The sequence below is a fragment of the Silurus aristotelis genome (assembly GCF_946808225.1).
Source record: "Silurus aristotelis genome assembly, chromosome: 1".
In the NCBI taxonomy this organism is placed as follows: Eukaryota; Metazoa; Chordata; class Actinopteri; order Siluriformes; family Siluridae; genus Silurus; species Silurus aristotelis.
The window spans coordinates 25,582,572-25,606,682 of NC_139574.1; the positions used below are offsets into that span (position 1 = coordinate 25,582,572).

The 24,111-nt window shown below is 37.4% G+C and overlaps 2 protein-coding genes across 3 annotated transcripts; both read right to left on the reverse strand.

The window, feature by feature from the left end:
* Positions 1 to 7,316: 7,316 nt before the first annotated feature.
* LOC310734432 (ras-related and estrogen-regulated growth inhibitor-like protein) lies at positions 7,317 to 8,944 on the reverse strand. Its single transcript, XM_083556451.1, has 4 exons — positions 8,767 to 8,944; positions 8,598 to 8,651; positions 8,407 to 8,483; positions 7,317 to 8,311 (listed from the first exon to the last, which is right to left on the reverse strand). The coding sequence occupies exons 1-4, from the start codon at positions 8,879 to 8,881 to the stop codon at positions 7,898 to 7,900; spliced, it is 660 nt and encodes a 219-aa protein (XP_083412577.1). The 5' UTR covers positions 8,882 to 8,944; the 3' UTR covers positions 7,317 to 7,897.
* Positions 8,945 to 9,223: 279 nt separating this feature from the next.
* trim33l (tripartite motif containing 33, like) lies at positions 9,224 to 23,268 on the reverse strand. 2 transcript variants are annotated; one of them, XM_083556033.1, is made up of 17 exons: positions 22,783 to 23,268; positions 20,692 to 20,768; positions 19,434 to 19,572; positions 18,448 to 18,565; positions 15,896 to 16,012; positions 15,588 to 15,702; positions 14,962 to 15,105; positions 14,623 to 14,734; positions 12,788 to 14,382; positions 12,620 to 12,683; positions 12,449 to 12,479; positions 12,221 to 12,338; positions 11,845 to 12,023; positions 11,517 to 11,619; positions 11,343 to 11,411; positions 11,097 to 11,231; positions 9,224 to 9,790 (listed from the first exon to the last, which is right to left on the reverse strand). In XM_083556033.1, exons 1-17 carry the CDS (start codon positions 22,937 to 22,939, stop codon positions 9,635 to 9,637), a joined length of 3,429 nt encoding a protein of 1,142 aa, XP_083412159.1. In that variant the 5' UTR covers positions 22,940 to 23,268; the 3' UTR covers positions 9,224 to 9,634. The 2 variants fall into 2 exon arrangements, with proteins under 2 accessions (XP_083412159.1, XP_083412158.1); XM_083556032.1 differs by having other exon boundaries at positions 12,620 to 12,686.
* Between the last annotated feature and the right edge of the window lie 843 nt (positions 23,269 to 24,111).

The window sequence follows — 24,111 nt, forward strand, 5'->3', positions numbered from 1 at the left end:
ACCATCAAAGATGCAGGCTTCTGAACTGAGCGCTGATAACAACTTGTTCTTGTCCTGATCCTCTTTAGTCGGAATGACATGGTGTCCCAGTTTTCCAAAAACAACTTCAAATTTTGATTCGTCTGACCACAGAACAGTTTTCCACTTTGCAACAGTCCATTTTAAATGAGACTTGGTCCAGAGAAAATGCCTGCGCTTCTGGAGAATGTTTAGATATGGCTTCTTTTTTGATCTATAGAGTTTTAGCCGGCAACGGCGAATGGCATCGTAGATTGTGTTCACCGACAATGTTTTCTGGAAGTATTCCTGAGCCCATGTTGTGATTTCCATTACAGTAGCATTCCTGTATGTGCTGCAGTGCCGTCTAAGGGCATCCAGTATGGTTTTCCGGCCTTGACCCTTAATCACAGAGATTGTTCCAGATTCCCTGAATCTTTGGATGATATTATGCACTGTAGATGATGGTAAATTTAAACTCTTTGCAATTTTTCTCTGAGAAACTCCTTTCTGATATTGCTTCACTATTTTTTGCATTGGGGGAATTGTTAATCCTCTGCCCATCTTGACTTCTGAGAGACACTGCCACACTGAGTGGCTATTTTTATATCCAATCATGTCTCCAGTTGACCTAATAAGTTGCAAATTTGGTCCTCCAGCTGTTCCTTATATGTACATTTAACTTTTCCAGCCTCTTATTGCTACCTGTCCCAACTTTTTTGGAATGTGTAGCTCTAATAAAATCCAAAATGAGCCAATATTTGGCATGACATTTCAAAATGTCTCACTTTTAACATTTGATATGTTATCTATTTTCTATTGTGAATAAACTATAAGTTTATAAGATTTGTAAATTATTGCATTCCTTTTTTGTTTCACAATTTGTACAGTGTCCCAACATTTTTGGAATCGGGTTTGTAGTTAAAAAAAAAGGGCCATTGACAGATAAGAACTCTTGCTTGAACTTATTTCTCAAGAGACTTTATTATCACATTTTGCCAATGTTCATACACTATATGTCTAAAAGCATGTTGTTCTTGCCCATACTTTTCCAATTGAATAAGGTGCCTTTGTTTGCAGTAAGAGTCTTCACTGCATCTAAAAAGCACAAACCTGTTCCAGTATGACAATTCCCCTGTCCAGGCAAACATTTCGGCAAGGTTGGTGTGGAAAAACACAATTTACTTGCACAGATATCTGACCTCAACCCTGCTTAACATCTTTGCGATGAAGTGGAATGATTGTAATTGTAATTGTAATTGATTGTGATTGAGTTGTCCCTAACCTAATGCTCTTGTGGTTAGTGGGCAGAATCCCATCCGATAGACTCCGAAATTTAGTGGAAGCCTTCTCACCATTAATATTGATTTATTTTTCCTTTGCTAAAGAAAGCATTTTCAAGGCTGTAGTAGTAAGGGACAAACAACTTACTATTAACACGCATGGTTTTGAAATTTGATGTACTCAGGAATTCACATACTTCTGGCCACATGATGTATACTGTATTAGGAGCATAATAAATTGTTGAACACTAATAATTTACAATAATACTTGATATATAATAAAACACAAAACATTTGATATATTAATTATAACCATATAATGAAATAGAATTGAACAAAAAGGAATAAAACAATTCATAAAGGCAAAGGCAGTAAAAGGCACAAAAGGCACAAAAGGCACAAAAAACTATAAATATTTATTTAATGAAATTAAATATACAACATGCTGTGAAAATAAACAAATCTTTAAACTGAATGAACAAAATAGTGTTCCCTCCTCAAACACGGGATATTTATTTAGCACACACAAATTAGAGCTTGTTTGGATCAACCACTATGTAGTCAAAGAAGAGATGATGAAGAGACGATGATTAAGAGAGGCTGCTGACAGCAGGCTCTTTTCTCTGCAGCAGTTTCATACTAGACAAACATTGTGTACCACACTGTAATGCAATTTTTTTAACCTCCGCATTTGAGATTGGGAATAAAAATAGAACGTGCTACGTGCCCTCCACCATTCTCAAGCTGTCCAAAGTGCTCCCAGGCATCTGTTTGTCTTCCTATCTTGTAGACAGCATTAAGAGCTCATGCTGGCCAAGCACGACTCCCTGTAATTATGTGTTCTTGTCCAGGCCTCCTGAGACTCTCTCAGGAAGAGCAAAATAATGCAATGTAAGTCCATAGACATTGCAAATTGGATAGACTCGGTGATTACATCTTTCCCTGTTAGGACAAGCCTGGCACCATTCTCTGTGTGGGTTCTATTATTAAACATGTCAAATTAAACCAAAGGGGCAAATAAGACAAAAATCTTCCATCGGTTGAGCTACAACTTCAGGAGCAACTGAGCTAATTGTTATGGATGAGCCACATTGTTTGACAAGACTAGTTTTTCAATTGCATGCCCAAACAGCGGGGTGTAAAGGGAGACTAAAATTGTGGCCTAAAACAGACCATTATACAACACCATAATAAAGACTCAAAAGAATTCAGAAATGTATGCTATTTATGTTACCAACAGTGACAATCTTTTAAATAAGAAAGCAAGAACTTGTCCAGCCTAACTGCAGGTTAATGTTTTTGTAAAAAAGCATAAATGTAAGTTTATTTGACTTTAAACTACATAGAAAAAAACTCATCATTCGAAACATGATCCCTTCTTCCACTGGTGACAGAGAACTTATAATATTTAGAGTCTGAATCCTGCTCAGAAAAAAAGCTTCACGGCTAATTATGGGAAGGGAGACATTGCACTTTCGAATCACATTTTCAAGCTGTGAAACTGTAGAAATTACCTTAGAAATTCCAGTCTGCTTCCACTAATGTCAAAATTGTTTTATTATCTTTCAAAACATTGGCAACATCAGGAATCAGGGATGCAGCAAGAAGCCAATGTTTCCCTCAGATTTAAATCTGTGGTTAGATTGTATTTATGGTTGGTGTATAGGTCGTTTCGCTGCATTCACACCCTGCTTAAATGAAACACATTTGATATAGATTAATGTCTTTTGTGCCCTAGATAATGCTCAAGGTGAAAGATGTGGGTAATTTTGTCCTAAGTGTACCTAAAAGCACCACCTGTCACACAGACACACACGTTCCCACCCTCACACACATACACAGAATCCAGACTGTGCCATGTGTTTTGAAGATTGTTTGCGCTTAAAAGGGCTGTGATTGAACTGGAAACCCATGGGACATGGTGCTACGTGCAGTTCCAAGCTTTCTGCCCTCACTCTCTCAGACACACAGACCACAAAGAACACAGAGATATAGAGATAGCACATGGAAAAGTAAACATTTGGTTGTCTTCAAGAGAAAGACACCCTGACTTACACTGTAAGTGAAATGCAGGGAGGTGTGTGATATAAGATCAGAAAGGTGGGTATTAGGTTATAAGGTTCATCCATAAAATTCTAGTAAAATGTATAATGGAAAACTAATATCTTATATACTGTACAACAACAACAATTGAAGTGTCATGTCTTTCTGTGATTATAAGGTTATAGACTGTGACAAAAAAACATTATCTTTGTTTATTGTTGCACAAGTGAGGCTGTTAGTAACTACACAATAGAGTGCTTGATTACGCTTTTTAGCGAGAGCCTCTATTTCTGATTATCAGATTCAAATGAGCAGTAGGTAGAAACATTTTGATATAACAGAGGACCACTGCCACTTGATTAATGAACAGCAGTTTATTTTATCATGAGAGTCATAGTAATCTTTCTTGTCAGCTGTTGTTTAGTATTACTAGCTGTAGTAATCAATCATGTGGTAATCAATCCTGAATTGTTTGATGATAAGCTTTATCTGAAGCTGTGGATAATGTTGATAAAGAACATCATCAGTATATCATTACACACTTCCCTCAAACACATTTGCTAGGATTAATTTTGTCAATCATTTATTAAAAAATAAATCATATTCTTCATAGTTTTGTATAACCCTACATAAGCGTCTGACCTAGTTGAAAAATGAAGATGAATTGTAGGATAGAAAGATTTGTATGGATGCCTTCACTTAATGTAACCACTTAAAGACAAAAGTCTTCTCAGCAGAAAGAGTCTGCTCTTTTCTTTCTTGTAAGTTGGACAGTTAATACTGAGGCAATTTATAAGAAAGGACAGAGCTGACTCTTGTTGCTGAGAAGACTAAGGTTTTTTGGAGTGCAGGGAGAGCTACTAAAGACCTTTTTTTGACTCTGTGGTGGCCTCAGTCATCTTCTATGGTGTGGTCTGCTGGGGCAGCAGCATCTCTACTGCAGACAGGAAGAGACTGGACAAGCGGATCAGGAAGGCCAGCTCAGTCCTGGGGTTACCTCTGGACACTGTACAGGAGGTGGGAGAAAGGAGGGTGGTAGCTAAACTATAATCATTACTGCAGAACGACTCTTATCCCTGTATAAAAATTTTTTTATCCCTGTTATTAGACTTTACAATCAGAGCTGCTCCCAGTGAACCAGTTAACAAAATATACACTGTTAATGTGTTTTTACTGTGCAATTATAACAATAACAGAGATATTATACACTAAATGTACAATAACAATAATTTAAAACCATGCAATATTACCTATGTGCAATATGTTTGAAAGTGTAACTACTTATTGGTGGTCTATTTTTCCTTTTTTATTTATACAAAGGAAATTCTTTAATATATATATATTTTTTTATGTCTCTACTTTTTTTTTATGTTTGTCCATTTTCTTTGCTGCTGTAACAGACATTTTACCACTGTGAGAAGAATGAAGGGATATCTTATCTTCTTATCTTAAAGTTCTAGAATCTTATATCCAGTGCATACTACATTTTACTTAATGATGTCAGCAATAAGTGGGTCCGATCTTGTGTGCAAAGCTGTGGAAGTTTAGGAAGATCACATCCAGGTTTGTATGACCACATTAGTGAGATGGTGTTGCAAGAGTTCATTTTTTTTGTTCATTTTTAGCTTGTCAATAAAACAGACAATATTTATCTAAATCTGACCCCTCAAGATAATATTGCATGTGATCTGTTGTATCTGCCTTCCCATGATTCATTTCTCTCTTTATTTAAAACATCAGCCGTCTTTGTCCATTTCTCACTTCCAATTCCACAGAAATTCCTGTACCTGCTCTATTTACCTCACCCATTGATTATTGTAACTCTCTTCTGTTTTGTTTACCCCACAAACTCCTTCCTAAACATAAGATGGTAATTTCAGGAAGTGATTACTGCTCTTGTTGTTTTTTCCCCCCACTGTTGAATTCACTCATTAGCAAATACAGCAGACAACCTTCTTGGCAGGTACATAAACCAAATAGCAGAAAGTTTTCATGCATTCATCAACTTTATTTTGTCTAAATAATTATGACAGAGCTCCCTATGAGGTAGAGAACTGGCTAAGCAAAAGAGAAAACTGTAGCTCCCCTATTTCTGAATTTGGCCAACCTACTTTCCAGTTTAATACTAATGAGAATTAGAAAGGGGACATGATGTGCATTAAGCAATGAGGGCTGTTACATTGCAGACTCACGTTGTTGGCTCCAGTTTGAACTGGGCTTCCTCCAAGGCCACGATGAAGTCTCTTTTGGTTTTTGTATATAGATTTCGGTCATAGAAAATGCCTCAAACTTTTAATCTGGGATTTAAGAAAATAAGTACACAGGCATTCACATTCATTGTATCCCTGCAAAAACCCAATGATGCTTTTTGACAGTAACTGTCAGGACTCATTATAGCATGTTCATAACAACGTGTCTGAGTGAGATCCAGGCTCTGAGAAAAGCGTCATTCATCGAAGTGTTTATCTGGTTATCGGCCATGTGAAGAAAGAAGCATATGGTACAGTATGACTATGAGCAGAGAGAATATTTGGAGCAGCACATCCATTAATGTAGCAGGTTATTTTAGATGTACGATATTGAAACACATCGGCGTTCACAGTGCAGTCGAATAGAAAAGCACTTATCTAATTTATTGTTGAAGGTGCTGCCTCAGTTCTGCACACAGAGCACGTAGTTTATCTCTTTGAATTACCACCTCAGAGAACCAATGACTGTGGTGACTCACTGATGGTGGAACAGATTCTTATCCAACTCATCAACATTAGACTAATGTATGCCATTATGTACACATACACAAGCTAGTCTGCAGAGCAGTAAATATAGACTATATAGACAGTAGACAGTAAATTTAAGTTATATGGCAATTGTTCTGGTAGATGTTAAAAAAAATAATTGGCAAAAAAGGAACATGTAGATATATTTTTGAAAAGTTGTGGGGGAATATTTGCATATTTAAAAACCATTTAATAGTTTTTATTCATGCTGGTGAATTTAACAGACATAAACAGATGACCATATTCCTAAATGTAATGATCAAATATATACAGTATGTACCCTCATAATCACAAGATTTGTACTTTCTTTTAATTTACGGCTTTTCTTTTTTTCACTATTTGTCAAATAAAAGAACACACTTCTAATCAGCAAACAAAAAAAAATAAATTAAGCTATTTGGAATTCTACAGGAGAAAAGCTGGAGTTTTCCAAGAATCCTGGAGAAATCTTCTAGAAGATTATCAGAAAATTGAGCATTCCACTTGAGGTTTTTCAGTTAGTTAATACCTCTATGAGACTGGAGCCGTAATTAATACAAGAATGTAATGTATGCAATGAATTTGAAGAGTTCAAACAGAGAAGCTTGGATGGGTTGGCATGGCAATAATTAGCAGATACAGATATAAAATCTCACAAAAATAAAGGATGACAGTGAGTGTGAACGTGTGGGTAGTGGGTATGTGCCCTTAACTGGGCCACAGAAGGAATCAACTCACTTCTATGCTGATCAGTGTGCACACTGAACATATGTTCAGTTATTTATCTAACCCTGAAGACCCTCCACTCACACGCTATTTTTTGTTTTTTGCACCATTCTGTGTAAACTCTGGAATCTGCTTTGTTTAAATCCCTAATGATCAGCCCTTTTATTCCACGAACAATGGATAAAAACACAAATCAATTTTTTTTTCTTCTTGTTTAATGTGAATATTAACAGAAGCTTGCGACATGTATCTGCATTATATTTTGTGCTGTACATGATTGTATAACTGCATAATTAAACAAGCACACAATATTAAATGTTCTATTAAAGCAAAACAATGGATGTATATAGGTTTCATGCTTAGTTTATTGCAGTTATTAATCAGTTATTATAATTTATTCCTTGTCATAATCCCAAAACAGATTAAAATTGTATTATTGTTGGAATAAAAATGTAAATAAACTTAAATGATTACTGTCTCTGCAGCCGCAATTGAAATTAAACAAAGACAATTGATTTTTATAGCATTTTTATTTTGCAGAATCTATAAAACTGATCACATAGAACATTCCATGTATAATCAAGATTAGTACTGTAGTTAATGCAAACGGGTTCTTCAGCATTGGTACATATGAAACCAACAATTAAAAGTTTTTTCAGTAGGCTATATACACAAGCTGTATGAACACAATTTTTTATCAGAAGGTCACAATTCATTTAACCCTCTAATGCATTCGCATGCCTCTCAGATTCTCCTGAATCTCGTCAAGCAACTCTGAGCCCCCTTTACTTGGCTTGTATCACTCCATGATCAGAAAGTCACTGGCTGTACACTATCCAGAAGCGAACACCTGCTCAGATACACGAAGAAACCATCTTCCCATCTCAGCAAACTTTTTTTTGATCTTCATTTCAGCTTTCAACTTACAAAACGACAACCTGGCTCTTGCACTTATTCCTCTTTAATAGGATCCATGGTTATCCATATCACTCTTGCCCACTCTGGCTATTAATTATGCTGTCTGGGCATGGGGACTTGACATATCAGTCATCGATCAACTTTCATAAAAAAAATAAATAAAAAAAATAGGCCCTACTCTCGTTTCTTGCTGAATACAGCAGACACAGTCCTCATAATGCCCATAATACCAGCCGTTCCTTTCTTGACACCTTTGGTTCCCTTTATGAGCTCATGCAGTCCATGAAAGACAGGCAGAACACCATGATATGCCTCGGCAGCTGAAACCTCGAAGAAGCCACAACCTGCTGATTGCGCAAGTAGTCTCCCTTCCTCGCTTGAGACAGCTCGACGATGCTGCAGGTCCCGCTTGTTGCCGACCACCACCTTGGGCACTGGGGAACTGGTAGAAGAGGACAGCTTCTGTATAAGTGCGACCTGCTGCTGCACCACTTCGAAGCTGGCACGGTCACAGATGCTGTAGACAAGCACGATGCCATCTGCCCAGCGGAGCTGCTCCTCACTCACTGACTCGGAGCTTTCACAGCTCTAAAGAAAATATCATTCATAAAGAGGTCAGACAAATCACTCTGGTTTTGCAGGAGGCTACGAACACGATAATGTTATAGATGGCCATGCCTCACCTGTGGATACAGGGAGTCCCAGATGTTGAAAGAGATCTCCCGTCCATCAATTTTGTCAATGTGACTGTATATTGACTCTGGATAATCAGAAATATAAACATTTTTATTTAATGCAAGTTAACAAAAATATATGAAAACATAAAACACATGTAAAGATGTCTACATAAATATTTTAGGATTGTCCAACTTACCAATATCACCATATTCACCAATAAATCTTTTGGTAAGAAACCGCACAGTAAGAGCTGCAGGATCAAAAAAAGAAAAAAGGAAAAAAAGGTTAATATCATAAACACGAACTGACATAGCTATCTACAGGACTCAAGACATACTTTTATATTAGTATTCATCGCTACATACCCGATTTCCCGACATTTTCGGCACCAAGAAGCAGGATGTTTGTTTCCACTTTATTTTGGTTTCCATCCATTGCTTTGCTGTACTGGGGTAAGTTCGTTTTGACTTGAACAACCATGCTGGTAGTGAAGAGCACTAGGATCCGAAAGGTTTCATGGACGGAATGGAATGAGTTCTGAGCACAGCACACCGCCTTTAAATACTACAGGTGGGCGTTGCTTCCAACCAAGCAACACTGTGTACCATGAGAAAATCACTCCCATTATGTCGCTTGTTTATTTCAGTCAGTGGAAAAGGACAGGACAGCATGGTAAGTAGCCCACTATGAAGCCTCTTTGCTCATTAAAATAAAGTAATAGGTTATAACACTCATCTGTTTATTGTAGAGCAATGCAACTCTGCATTGATGTTAAGAGCACTGAGAACAATAACCAATAATACAGACCAGCTTCACAACCAGTTGGCAGGAAATGTTTTATTTTGTGTTATATTTTTACTACCTCTGACCAAAAAAAAAAAAAAAAAAGGATAAATATACCAGCATTCATGGCCCACATTAAATGTCAGATACTGCTTTGAATCTCTGCTCACATAAAAACAAGTTTGTCTCCAGCAAGGAAAAGAAAATGTAGAACTCAAATGTTCACACATGGCAATAAGGCCATTGTATAAAAAATAAAGCACAATTATTGCATGAGTTACAGAACAAATACATTTGAAAAACAGAAAATACAAAAATGTACAGATGTCTTTGTAAACAACTAATCTACTTCACCGTGCAAAAACAATGCTGCAGGTCTTTTAAGTGTTCTCGGTGTTGGCTTTCTTTGCCACTATAGGAGAGTTTGCAGCTAAATACTCTTTCATTCTCCTAAGAGTTCTTTTCTTGTTCAGACTTGGTCTTTGGTGCCACCGTCTGGTCTGTGCCACTCAGAGGTCTCAGGAGTGACGCATGGAGTCTTTCCCCAAATAACACATTGAGTCGACACTGGAATGAGCTTTGGAGCTTGACAACCAGGTCTTTCTTCTGCAGATAAATATTTGGAATATATTATTGGCATGACATTGAACAGTGTACATTTGAATAAAACAAATTAGTTAAAATTAGTATCCAGCGGCATGATTCACTCTAACATCATATAAATATAAATAAAGCTTACACCACAGCGTTGTTCGATGTTCAAACTACTATTGATGTTGATTAGTTTTCATTAACAGAATAACTTTGACAACAGTTGCAATGTTTTTACTTGTCTAATAAAGTTCAAAAGAAAAGAAAAGGTTAGTGAAACTGAATGACTGTTTATTACAAAATAAGCCTGAGCATGATCCAACATTGTACAAATGTTTCACAACATCTAACAATTAAGTATCCTGTCATACTTTTAATAACTATAAATTGCAATTAGAAATTGTTACGCTACAAAGGAAATAAACACATGCTACTCGCACATATACATAATATATACATATATATATATATATATATATATATATACACATAATATATACATATATATATATATATATACACACACACACATACATACATACACACACACACACTGTATATATATACACATACTGTATATACATATCTATCTATCTATCTATCTATCTATCTATCTATCTATCTATCTATCTATCTATCTATCTATCTATCTAAAAAATAGTATACGGTATTTTCCGGACTATAAGCTGCTACTTTTTTCCTATGCTTTGAACCCCGCGGCTTAAACAATGAAGCATTTAATTTATGGATTTTTTTCTGGGTTTTTCCGGGGTCACGCGCTTCATGCTGCCAAAAAACTGAGCCCCATAACATTAGACCAATGAAAGTGCCGAACGGGTTCAGGTGAACCAATAAAACTCTTTATTTTAAATCAGACTGCACCACATCATAAATATGGATGATGTTCCTCTGACGTTTGACCTGTCGCTCACTCGGACTGTCTACAGGAAATGCGAATCATTCATCACGCTGAAAACAACCGGGCATGAAAAAACACTTCACCTGTGTTCTGAGCTGCACGGCTTCGGGAGAAAAAATTCACCGATGGTGATTTTTAAACGCACGACGATGCCAAAAGATAAACTCCAGAGAGAAATTGTTGTGAAAGGAAGGAGGAAGACAGTGAACAATGACTTTCTTGGTAGGCTACTGTTTAGATACAAGCCGTGTAACAGGCACTGTCTTTCATTAAATCCTGTGTAAAGTTCATTAGTTTCAATGTAGACAATTCAGCGGGTGCGGCTTATATTTGGGTGCGCCTAATAGTCTGGAAATTAGGGTAATTGTTTTTTTTCCTACATTCTCATAAATAATTTTTTACCTTTGATTTTGAGGACAAGTTGTCCAGAAGAGCCCAGAGGTCGGACACCAATTCAGCTGCAGAGCGGTATGGAGGGCTTCGTTTCCCCAACAGCCGTCCAACAATCAAGTTAAATCCCACACACCCTGCAGTATGCTTTATAAATAGACAAATGATTATATTTAAAATGTGCCAGAAAATATGTAACTGAGGCAAACAAGCTCCTCTCTGTGTGAACCATGTGATTGTTGTGAGCTTAAATAATACCTTTGAAGTTTTGTAGAGCATATAGCTGTGATTCTCACACATCAGAGTGAGCAAAAGTTGTTCACACCTCTGGAAAACAGAGAAAACAAAAAAAGGCGTAATTAATGTATGATTTCTTTTTAAGACTAATGTTTGAGTGTTTGCATCTGAGTTTATATAAAGTGTATGTTTTACCCTCTGGTCTGATAGACTTAGGTATGGCACCTTCAGTCTGTTGGAACTGAATGGATCAGTATCATCCATAAAATCCTGGCACAGGGAGCATACCCATGTTGCACTAAAAGGAACACAAATTTTATTTTATTATTTTTATTTTTTCTCAGTAATTAACTGTTTAGAATTTCCAAAACGCATAGTGCGATAAATGCCACTCTGCTCTTGACGTGTCTCTCATTAGCATTCACAGTTACAAACTATGACTAAAGACCTCTACGGATATACTGTTAATCTATTAGAGTATAATATAATTTTATGGATGTAGAGGAAAAAAAGAAAATCTTACACAGGACTGAAAATGATTGGTGGCACATGGCAGCTTGTATGAAAGCTTCTAGTACATTTTGCACACTGCAGTGAGGCTCCAGCAGAGAGGCACACAGCACAGTCCAGTACATCAGCCTGCGGGGAACACTCAGAACTGCAGGACTGGGAGGGTGAGGGTGCAGTGATCCTGAAATATCTCTGGATTGACAAGAAGAGCAACATTACAAGCTAGTTTTACTGGAATATGGTGCAAAATCAACATAGAAGTGCAACCGATCCACAAACTGCATAGCTTACACTGTAGCAGGTATTTGACTTTTATGCCTTAAGGTGGAAAATGTGTGCCTGAAATATGCTCAAATATTCCCAAACAAATAGCTGAGTGCAGGGCATACCTGATTTTCTTCAATCTCTTGTAGCAAAATTTCAGTCTTTCGGCTACTGGGAACTATTCGAAATGAAGATGTGGAAGATCCTGAGATGGGTAACCGGAGCAGAGATACACGCAGAGTCCTAGAAAACAAAACAAAACAAAACAAAAAAAGTCATCAGTGGCAAGGTGGACACGCTTGTGCTTTGAGAAACGATTCTTGTATACGAGTGCAGAACATAAGCAGACATACTTATGGCTGTCCTGTTTTAATTTGGGCTCCTCTGAAAAAAAATCGAAAAAAAAAAAAGAGATAAAATAATACAATTGTGATGCAAAATACACAGTGATAAGTCCAAAAACAAATAGTTTTTATTTATAATGAAATTAATAATAAAAGAAAATTGTGGAAAAATAGGCTTACTTTTTGATTCATCCATCCCTTCCACCAATTCAGAATCACTATCATCAGTCTTCTCATCATTGTCCTGCTTGAAGCATAAAAAAAAAAAAAAAATGACTTTATTAAATAAACAATCGTATACAATGATACTAAAATGTAACTTTCATACTGCCTTAAAAATTTCATTACATCTATCTCCTTAGGGCTCATCGCATTAGGGAGAGAGGCATGTTCCACTTTCTTTTCATTGCAAAGAATCTCTCTGAAGGACGATGGCAGGCCTACGATCCAACTCTTACTTGAGGGGTCTTCTGTGGAGGACAGAGTCAAATTGCATTTCCTTGATGATTCAGACTCCTCGAGGTAGTTCTGGTTAGAAAAACAGTCCTTGATTGAGGTAGTAGATAGAAGATCCCCTGGCTGATGCACTTCTGAGAGTTCTTCAGCTTTTGTGTCTTTTTCTGGCATGGTGGAAGTAGGCAGGTTACTGTCTTCCTCTTTCTCCTCAGCATCTGGAGAAGCACTGCTGCAAACATTCGTATCTCGCTCACAAACAGAATCAGCTGGAGCCTTTACTGGGGGCTCACTTATTGGCAACTGGATCATCTGAGTGGCACACTCTGTTTGACCTGTGTTACTAGACACACTGGAAATAGGAGCAGCAGGGAGTGAAAGCGTGCTAGACAATGGAAGGTTCAATTCTATATTCCTGCCGACTGGTAGAATGGTGGGCCTGGGTGCCTGGGGGCAAGACACTTTTTTTGATGAGTCATCATCTCCCATCTTTGCAGGCTGTGGTACACAGGCCATTGTAACACCCTTATTTAGGTTCAAGAGAGGAGTGTAATGGTAGAATTTCCAAACTGTGTCAGATTTTAAAGCAGGCATATTCTTTGGGATGTTAGGTAAAATGAGCTGTACCGGATTGGACAGAGTGCCGACAGACTGAGAAGGCTGCAGATTGACAGCCTGAGTGTTTGAGACAGCCTGAGAGTAAGGCAGGGACTTTTTATTGTGAATTAATTGAGATGGAAAAGACTGACTATTAACTGCCTGAGATTGAGGAACGCTTTTCTGTGTGTGGTTAGATGAAAATTTCTGAATAGATGGGTGAGGGTAAGGCAGGGCCTGACTTGACTGACATAAGGCAGCTAAGGAACAAAGAGTAGAAACAGGTCGATTACTGTTGAGTGAGTAAGAATTACTGGTATGTCCACGAGAAGATGCTGCAGCAACACCAGATTGAGACTGTGGTGGCACAACCTGATGAAGATGTTGAGGAAGATGTGAGGGACTTATATTTAAAGATGTATGGCTAGAAAGAGAAGAGCTAGACTGAGGGAGATATGGAGACTGAAAAGGTAAAGGCTGACTTCTGGAGAACTCCTGTGGCTTTGAAGGTTGATGTGAGACAGGGTGAGGCAAATGCTGGCCCACCTGAACAACTGGACACTGAACTGTGCTGCTCCAAGTGGTCTTAGGAGAAGCAAAGTTGTGAGAGCTAGAGGAGGAACTAATATGGCTAATAGTGTCGGTTAAGCCTTGAGTGAGTTGCACTGGTTTTGAAGAGGAGGACTCATACTGCTGATTTTGAGGAAAATCAGAAGCATCCTGGGACATCAAATTGACCGTAGGCTGAAAGGATTTACCATCAGGCGCTAATCGAGTTGCACCAGAGTCTGAATTTAGTCCTGAGAAGCGTTTGTCTGGAATATTTTTAGGTTTATTGCCAATGTTATATTGTCTTTTCATAGAACATGGAACTCGGGTCACCTTAAAAGAGCCTGGAGAGAGACAAAAACAAAACAAAACAAAAAAAACAATGGTTAAACAAATGACTACAATTTTGATTTTAACACAATCTCTAATCCATGTAACGGAAAAGGCTGAGGTTATACACAAATGCTAATTGAAACAAATCAGGCCATTTTAGAAATGTAAGGTTGTCATAAAAAAAAAAAAAAAATCACATTAATTATGTTTTAACAAAGATGACAAATATATATAACAGTTTAACAGCTTACCAAGGTTTTTAATACTATGGTGGATGTTTTCATTGAATGATAGGGAAAACTGAATCACAGTGTGAGGAAGAACTTTCTTCTGTGCCTGGATCTTCTGTGCCCATTTCTCAATCTAATGAGGAAAATAGAGATACATTTTGCCTAAACATCAGACAATAAAGACACAGTAACAGGTTTATCAGTGCATTTCCTTTAGCCAGTTATCAACTCTATCAGCCATTTTAATTTAACTAGAACATGCAGGCAATGACAAACTGAATGCTTTCTCATATAAAGCAGCATGCAACAAACAAATTCAAAGTAATCTGTAAAAAAAAAAAAAAAAAAAAACAGCCTTACTTGCATCTTGTGCTGCAGGACACAATACCCTTCAGTGCTCAGTATTTTACGAGCAAAGGCAGCGATATACTCTTCCCTGTCTTCCAGTTTTTTAAGGCTGGTCTTCATCACTGTCAAGCTCTTCTCCTCCTCATCACACAAACTCTTAAGTATAAAATGATTTATATGAGCTGTAGATTAGTGTCTCTCCCTCTCTCTCTCTCTCTCTCTCTCTCTCTCTCTCTCTCTCTCTCTCTCTCACACACACACACACACAGACACACACACAGACACACACACACAGACACACACACACAGACACACACACACAGACACACACACACAGACACACACACACAGACACACACACACAGACACACACACACAGACACACACACACAGACACACACACAGACACACACACAAATCCTTAAGTACACTGTATGTGCCACAAGGGACATTTATTCCTGTGCTTCCTATGAATTGAGTTAGTAAACTGGTAATTCCCAGATTGACAAGATAATGATTAGGAACATTTTATAAATTTAAATGACAAGTAGTAAAAGTAACCTAAAAAACTTCAAAACTTAAACTTAAAGAGGTTAACTTAAAAACAAGGCCTATAAAAATTAAAGCAGTGCAATTACCTCTAATTCCTTAGACAGCTGACGGCCTCGTAACATCAGAGAGACGTACAGGGAGCGCAGTGCATTATGCAGTTGCTTCTTAGAAGATGCTTTTAATTCCTTTAGCTCATTCAATCTACCTCAGAAAAACACACACAATTAAATAGAAATCATTTTTGTATTTAGATATGTTGAACAATTCCCAATTTAATTTTTTTTTGTCTTGAGGCAAGGCACATAATATTAACAATGCATACATTTTTAAATTAGGATGACCTGCAACGGCTTTGCAAATCAATAGCCTTATTGACTCAAAATGTATGTATTACCTTGCATCCAGATCATGAAGCCTGGCCCTCACATTGTTTGTCTGCTCACTGATGCTGTTTACCAGCTTAATAAGCTGGTCTTTCTGAGAAACCACAGCTTCCTCCAGTAAAAGGAAACTGACAACAAACAAACAAACAAAAAGTTTTTTTTGGGTTTTTTTTGTTTTGAGATGGAGAACCCTCAAAACAATTTCTAACCTTTCACAATGTGCAGCCCACAAAAGCGTCAGCAAAACACAAATTCTCCTCTATATTATTATTAATATTCTATTTTAATTTTATAGAAAACAGATTAGTAAAATCTCAAAAAAAATTAAAAACAAACTGTACAACTCAAATCAATCACCACAAACACAGATTTTAAGCAAATCTGGCTAAAGTCAGTCCCAAAAGAGTGACTCACTGTGCACTTTTTAGTGGAAATTCACACTAAATGTCCGAAATTTATGCATTAATCTCTTTTAGTGGCTGAAACTACGGTTTTCGTAGCTATGGGAAAAGTTGTGTCAGTATTGCTGCCTATCTGCATTCATTGCTGGTGAAAAGGATAAATGGATACTGGTTTTTATTAACGTTTTTGCCCTTTGCCAACTTAAAGAGACCGTTTTTGACCCCCTATTCATTTAGAGTGGTCTGTATCCAAGTATTCTTCCAACAGAGGATTGGTTTTAATTTAATTTAACTTGATTAATGACCAGGGGATTTTGTAGTAATTGTGTGAGTACTTAGAGGAGGTGTATGTAACGAGTGCATAGGGTGCCTACAAGATGTTTATTTCCTGAACTTTACAACCGAAGAACATGGGTATAAAGAGGTGTCCCAATTTTCCCCAGATGATCCCCGTTCCTCTTTTCTCCGCCCACCAAAAGAACAAAAGAACAATTCCTCCCCCTTCCCCACCCCTTTCCCCCTGCGCCTCTGCCTTAACCCCCCAAAATAATAATAATGAACACATTAATGTCAGGGAGCCAACGGTCTGAGTGGCAAAATATCATATACTTTATAATGTGTGCATACAATTCCTTCATAAGACAGAACAGTTAACAGAAACAGTTAAGCCAGTGTATGTCTTTATAAAAGTTTTTTTAATCAAGTATTATCATTTTATTATTTTTACATTTTATGACTTCCTACAATCTACCACAACCAATCAAGCTTTGAAAATAAATAAATTTTAAAAATTAAAATGTATAATTTTAAATGTTACTTTATGTTGAATATTTTATAAAACAGTTGTTACTATTTTGCTGCCTCATAACTCCAGGGTCCATCAGTGTTACATGAGAAAGTTTGTTGGTCCTCATTCTCCCTGTGTGATAGTTGCAATTTGGTTATATACAGGTGCATCTCAATAAATTAGAATATCATTGAAAAAAAGTTGATTTATTTTAGTATTCAATACAAAAAGTAAAACTCCTTATATAGATTCATCACACACACAGACTGATATATTTTAAGTGTTAATTTCCTTTCATTTTGATGATTTTGGCTCACATTTAACAAAAACCCACCAATTCACTCTCTCAAAAAATGTAAATACTTCATAAGACCTTTCTTTCGGCTTCTCCCATTAGGGGTCGCCACAGCGGATCATCCGTATTCGTAATCTGCATGTTCGATTTGGCACGTTTTTACACTGGATGCCCTTCCTGACGCAACCTTCCCCATTTATCCGGGCTTGGGACTGGCACTAAGAGTGCACTGGCTTGTGCAGCCCTTATGGCTGGGTTCGGTTCCCTGACCGGGAATCGAACCTGGGATGCGGCGGTTCAGAGCACGAAGCCTAACCACTGGACCACCAGGGGACCTGAATACTTTATTATTATTATTGTTGTTATAATAATAATAATAATAATAATAATAATAATAATAATAATAATAAAAAAAAAAAGTGTGTGTGAATTTTTGGGCTTCTGGAAAATGATAATTTACTGTATATGTACTCAATATTTGGTAGGGGCTCTTTTTGCTTTAATTACTACTTTAATGCAGCGTGGCATGGAGGTGATCAGTCTGTGGCACTGCTGAGGTGGTATGGAAGCCCAGGTTTCTTTCACATTGGGCTTCAGCTCATTTGCATTTTTTGGTCTCTTGTTTCTCATTTTCCTCTTGACAATACCACATAGAATGTCTATAGGGTTCAGGTCTGGTGAGTTTGCTGGCCACTCAAGCACACAAACTCCATGGTCATTTAACCAACTTTTGGTGTTTTTGGGCAGATGCCGAATCCTGCTGGAAAATTACATCAGCATCTCCATAAAGCTGGTCAGCGGTAAGAATGAATTGCTCTATATCCTCCTGGTAGATGTGTGTGTGTGTGTGTGTGTATATATACATACATACATACATACATACATACATACATATATATACACACACACACACACACACACACACACACACACATATATATATATATTCTACTTTATTTCAAAATGTTTATATATTCGAATACCTTTTATATATTTTATTTATGTATTTGTATGTACTATGGATACTTCAATTCGATGGGTTTCACATGACAAATATGACATGATGAAATACCATAGTACCTGTGGTTTCTGTGGTCAATCAGCTGACAGTCTCTACAGGTTAGCCGGTCACAGGTGACACAGAAGAACTTCAAACGCTCCTGTATGTGTAAAGCACAGCGCATACTTGTACTCAAACCTGAAGAAGAAAAATATATTAGTGTATTATAGTGTCAGAGATGCTCATTTGGAAAACCATACTGTTTCTACCATAATGTTTCTTAATTATTTCTGCAAGTACATAAAAGTATATTTAAATGATTTTTGTTTGGTTTATTCGTCTTCAAAACACCGTTCTGACCTCTGTACTTTTTTACTTCATGATCATCCAGCACACATGTTAATGTGTGAGCAAAACTTCAGAGGTTTTGTTTGGAAGTGAGTGTTAAGGTGCCAAACAGCTGCCACCACCACCCCCACAGCCAGAAAAACGAAACCATGTAAACCCGGTTGAAATTCAAGATGCCCTTCCTAATGTGTGCACCTCAAAAACCTGGATTTAAAGCTATTAAATATATGGTGTTCTGTATATTGTTTGGAATCTAACCATGAAAAAAAAAGTATTTTAAGTCTAATAAAATCTAAACAATATGGGTGCAAAGAAATAAGCCTCTAATGACGTCTGATTTTCTTAACCTCATAATGACTGCTTCTTATTTCTAATCAAAAGGTGGTGAATTACACAGCGAGAACAGCTACATTTCCTTCACTGGCTGGAGCCCTAATGTGCAGCACTGTGATAGTGTTTACCAAATCAGTCAATTAATTAAAGTAATTAATCAGTCACCTTTTGATTTAACAGTGGTATAAGTGTATAAATTACTTGTCATTTAAACCGTTCTAATTCTTATAACTTTAGACATAATACAAAACATTTTAAGAGATACCACACCATGGCCATGTCACAGACCTCAGATCACTTTATCAACATCTCATAGAACATTCAGTGCTTGTTTTTCCTTCAATGAACAAAGATCTCTACATGAGCGCTTTTTATACGGGCAGACCTGACTGGGGTTCCTGTGGTACGACTGTATGGTTGCGCGTCATCTTTACGCGCTGATGAGCCGACACACAATCTGGACACAGAGCTTCATCACACTCCTTGCACCATCCACTCAGGGCAGAATCATCACATCCCCCACACTAGACATACAGATTACATTCAACTCAGACTTACAGACATTCGATCGACAGATTTAATTAGACACCGGGATCTACTACACCGCAGGCCAAAAGAGTGTCGGGGTGTTGAATATTTCGTAATTACATTTACTTTTCGATAATGAAAAGTACTGTTTATTGACAACATTTACCGATTCTATTCAAAATATTGCAAATGCCATTAAATATGGTGGTTAACAAAAATCTTAGTGAAAGTCCCATTAAGTGATACGTTTTAATTATTTGCAAGCTGTTGAAAGTAGCGCTGCTTCCAATTCTTTTGGCCTGTAATGTACAAACAGCAGGAAAAAATCTGATCCTTAAATCAGATTTTACCAAGTGTGCTGCATGCAGCCCAGTAATGTCAGTAATATTTGATACTAATGTTATCTTATGTTAGACACAATATTTGCTTTGTGCTGTGTTTCTAACGTGTCAGAAAGTTTATACTGTACATCAAACAAGGAGTACCAGGAACCTGTACTTACTTTTTATTACTGTCTAGACTACATGTAGAACATGTTCATCTTAAAAAGTTACTTGCTCCACCATGTAAGTGTATTTTTGTGAGAGTGTAATAAGAATGTGATTAATGATTGCAACCAGTGTTGCGTTCATTCTGGATGATGAATGGCTGGCAAACAAAACCTTGTAAAAACCAAGTAAATTTGGAGATTCCTTTTTTGATGTACCAAAAGCTTGTACATAATGATAAGACAAAAACAACAATTATAATAACAATAATTATAATACTACTGCTTCCCGTGGGCTCACCACCTGCAGGAGGGACCGTTCGGGACCGGTGCCGAGAGGATTGGGCAGCAGTCTAAGGCGGGGGCCTTGACAGCCCGATCCCTGGACACGGAGAAGTGTCTGGGGAATCTGCTTAGACTGCTGCCCCCGCGACCCGCATACGGATAAGCGGGAGAAGATGAATGAATGAATGAATAATACTACTGCAGATAAAGGAAGCAGCACGAGAGATAGCGCTTTTATGTTTAAATCATTGTGGAGAAAAATGCCATATAATATCGAGGCTAAGAAATATTTCCAGAAGACAACATGGATACAGATACACTGTATAAATATAAATAAGGTTACCTTAGGGGCAGAGTCCTCGAAAATGTAGCAATCTGTAACTTCAGACAGCTTGAAAGACTGGTGACACACTGGGCATTCTAAAGTAAGAAAAAATCTAATAAATAACACTATTCTACAAAGCACCCAATTATAAAAGCCTTGTGCAAACTAGTCAAACATATTACTGTCAGCCAAACTGATACTCAATAGTACAACACTCTTGCTTGTGCATTACTGCTTAAATTATATATCACACAAGTTTGTCCATAGGGTTCTTTAAAAAGCATCAACATTAGCAGGATGTTTGTCCCATAACCATGGTGTCATAGTAACTAAGCAGAGAATAAAAATTGGTTTACTTTGTTGTAAAAAAAAAATTAAAATAAAAAAATACATGTAACGCCAACATATTCCTCATTGTTTTCAAAATTAAAAAAAATTTGCATGTAATTCATGTATTGCCACTTCATACACTTATTACTTTTACATTTATTACTTTAAAAAAAAACATCAGTCAACAAGAAAACAAGTTGTGTTCAAGTGTGCTGATTCTAATCACCCGTTAGGTGCTGCTTTGATTATACTGACTTGGCTGTGTACCAGGAAAAAATACATTTCCTGCATGACAGGAACACATGATATTAGAAGGTTTAAAAAGTTACTGAGCTTATCATGTTAACCATTTTTTTCCTACAGTTCAATGCTACAACTATTGTGTGTTAATGCCCCAGCTGTCAGTTACATGATTCCACTTCACAAATGTGGGAATGAAAACAACCATGAAAAGGATTAAGGCAATAAAGAAGTTACACTTCTCCTGGTCAAGTAATGAAAGTTGAGTAAATGCTACAATTTTAAACAACTACTGTAATTTCCGGACTATAAAGAGCACCCATATATAGGTGAATTTACAAAATTTTTAACATGAATAAGCCGCACCTGTCTATAAGCCGTCTACACTAATGTACTTTACACAGGCTTTAACGAAAGACACGTTACACACGGTGTACAGGGTGAAATATGTTGCGCTTCCTTTAGGAGCATAGCAGTATTTTGGGAATAGCCTGCCAGAAGCGAGCTCTCCCTTCACCCTGACTCAATGTGTTACAAAGGCTTGTATCTAAACAGTAGCCGACCAAGTAAGTCATTGTTCACTGTCTTCCTCCTTCCTTTCACAACTATTTCTCTCAGGAGTTTATCTTTTGGCATCGTAGTGCGTTTAAAAAAAAAAAAAAATCACCCGATGGAAGTTTTTTCTCCCGATGCCGTGCAGCTCAGAACACAGGTGAGGTGCGTTTTTTCGTTTCCGTTTGGAAATTTCATTGTTCTAATGTTATGGGGTTCAGTTTTTTCGCTTGAAGTTTGTGAAACCAGGAAAAACCCAGGAAAAATTCATAAATAAGCCGCTTCGTTGTTTAAGCCGCGGGGTTCAAAACATGGGGGAAAAAGTAGCGGCTTATAGTCCGAAAAATACAGTATACTTAGAATTGAACTGCGTTGTACATTGGATTCAGCAAACTTCAGGGGCATAGTCATAAACGGGAAAATGCAAAAGAAAACATTTTGGTTAAATGATTCTTTAATTTCATCCTTTTACCATCAGTGCTGGCTTTCCTTATCAGACTTAAAAAGGTATTCTGTCTTGATATTTCCTTTTCTGTTTGACCTCTACCTTCACTCCTGAGAAGATCCTCGGTTCCTGATATGGCAAAGCATCACTATTTAACTACTAGGATGGGTATTAAAAACAACTGGTGTAAATAGATGCACAGGGAAATCCCAAATGGTACTTTAAACAAAATGAATCTTTTATCTACAAGGATAAAACTGCTTTATTTTCCTTAAATGTTGCTTAACGCTTGATAGAATGGTATTAAGGGCAAACTTTTTAAAAAGCAATTTTAAAAAGCAAATTTGTAAACAGCATTAAATAAAATAAAACAATTATTATTAGTAGTAGTAAGTGAAGTTAGACACAACTCTGCCATTCCTAGCACTTTCATCTATTAATCTCCAAAGCTGCTGCTGCTGTCAGGTTCAGATTGAACTAAAATGATTAATAACAGAGTTAAGCACTATTAGTTATGATATGATATATATCATTATGTTTACCTTTGGCGTGTTTGTTCACAGTGCACGCTTTACACATCAGGTGCAGACAAGGGAGAAGTTTGGGTTCAGCGCTGCTGCTCAGCTTCGTTGTACAAGTTACACACGAGTCGAGATCGGGCATTTTCCTAACAGTATCTGCTTCTCTATCTTCCATCATGTCTTCATAAACCGAAAAACAACACCTTCTAGTAATAAACCACTGCCAACGCGTTATTCTTCCTAAACCTGATCCTTCTCACACACTTGCTTCACCTCTGACTGCTGCGCAGACATGGCTTCATTTCCCCTTTCCACCCCCAAATCCTCATATTAAAGGTAGATGAAACAACTTTAATTGCTAATAGTAATTATACAAATCCAGTCGTCCATCAGCCTGTTGGGCTACAAAGTTTAAGTTTACTATAAACAATAAACTCCCTAGCTACATAAACCGTTTCCGGCGGATATGTTGCAGCGCGCATGCGCCTTATCTCTGCGCGTGCGCACATCTGATATCTAAAAAAGCACTGAGCATGCAGTGGGCGGGAGCATAGGTGAGGAACATGCCAGATTTCAATCCAACAACAAAGCATTTAGCTCGTCTGCATTTCCACGTCACACATCTGCATTTAATATCAATCAAACATTGACACAACCTGATTACTGAATATGATCAATATCAATATGAGATGAATATGATCTCTCCCCAACCAGAGGCATCCTGAGGTTGCTCCAGTCAAGTCCCACCTCATGAAGTTAATGGACCTTTAAAGAAGTAGATGCCAAACTCGCAAACATCCCCTACCATCTAGAACCGTACCAGTGCCAATTGGATCCCACTACATGTTTTGACATTGGACCTCCTGGGGTGTTTAAAGGCTCTGGCATGGAGAAGCTGGTGCTGGATCTGTGATGATCACAAATGTTGAGCTCAGTAGCTCCTAGTTTTATAACCAAAAAGACTGTATACGACTGCAGAAAGAACATTAGTTATAATCTTATACTCCAGTACTCATGTTAGTTCTCTCTCTCTCTCCAGTGTTCTGTATTGTTGAAAATTTAGGATCAAACTCTTGATGTCACCCAAATGAGGATGGGTTCCCCTTTTGAGTCTGGTTCCTCTCAAGGTTTCTTTCTCATAACATCTAAGGGAGTTTTTCCTTGCCACAGTCTGCTCATCAGAGATAAATGCACACCATTCACCTTGACTGTTGATTTCTGTAAAGATGCTTTGAGACAATGTCTGTTGTGAAAAGCGCTATACAAATAAACTTGACTTGATTTAGTACCACTGGCTGATGCATTAAATGATTAGTACATTACTAGTACACATTCATTGATTTGCCAAAG

Excerpts from the sequence above, each read along its gene's own strand:
- trim33l (XM_083556032.1), bottom strand. The coding sequence starts at position 22,939 with ATGATGGAAGATAGAGAAGCAGATACTGTTAGGAAAATGCCCGATCTC. Across the intron at positions 12,339-12,448 it reads TTAAAACAGGACAGCCATAA|GACTCTGCGTGTATCTCTGC; the intron begins GTATGTCTGCTT and ends TTTGTTTTCTAG. Across the intron at positions 9,791-11,096 it reads ACTTGTCCTCAAAATCAAAG|AAGAAAGACCTGGTTGTCAA; the intron begins GTAAAAAATTAT and ends ATTTATCTGCAG.
- LOC310734432 (XM_083556451.1), bottom strand. The coding sequence starts at position 8,881 with ATGGTTGTTCAAGTCAAAACGAACTTACCCCAGTACAGCAAAGCAATG. Across the intron at positions 8,652-8,766 it reads CGAAAATGTCGGGAAATCGG|CTCTTACTGTGCGGTTTCTT; the intron begins GTATGTAGCGAT and ends TTGATCCTGCAG. Across the intron at positions 8,484-8,597 it reads TGGTGAATATGGTGATATTG|AGTCAATATACAGTCACATT; the intron begins GTAAGTTGGACA and ends CTGATTATCCAG.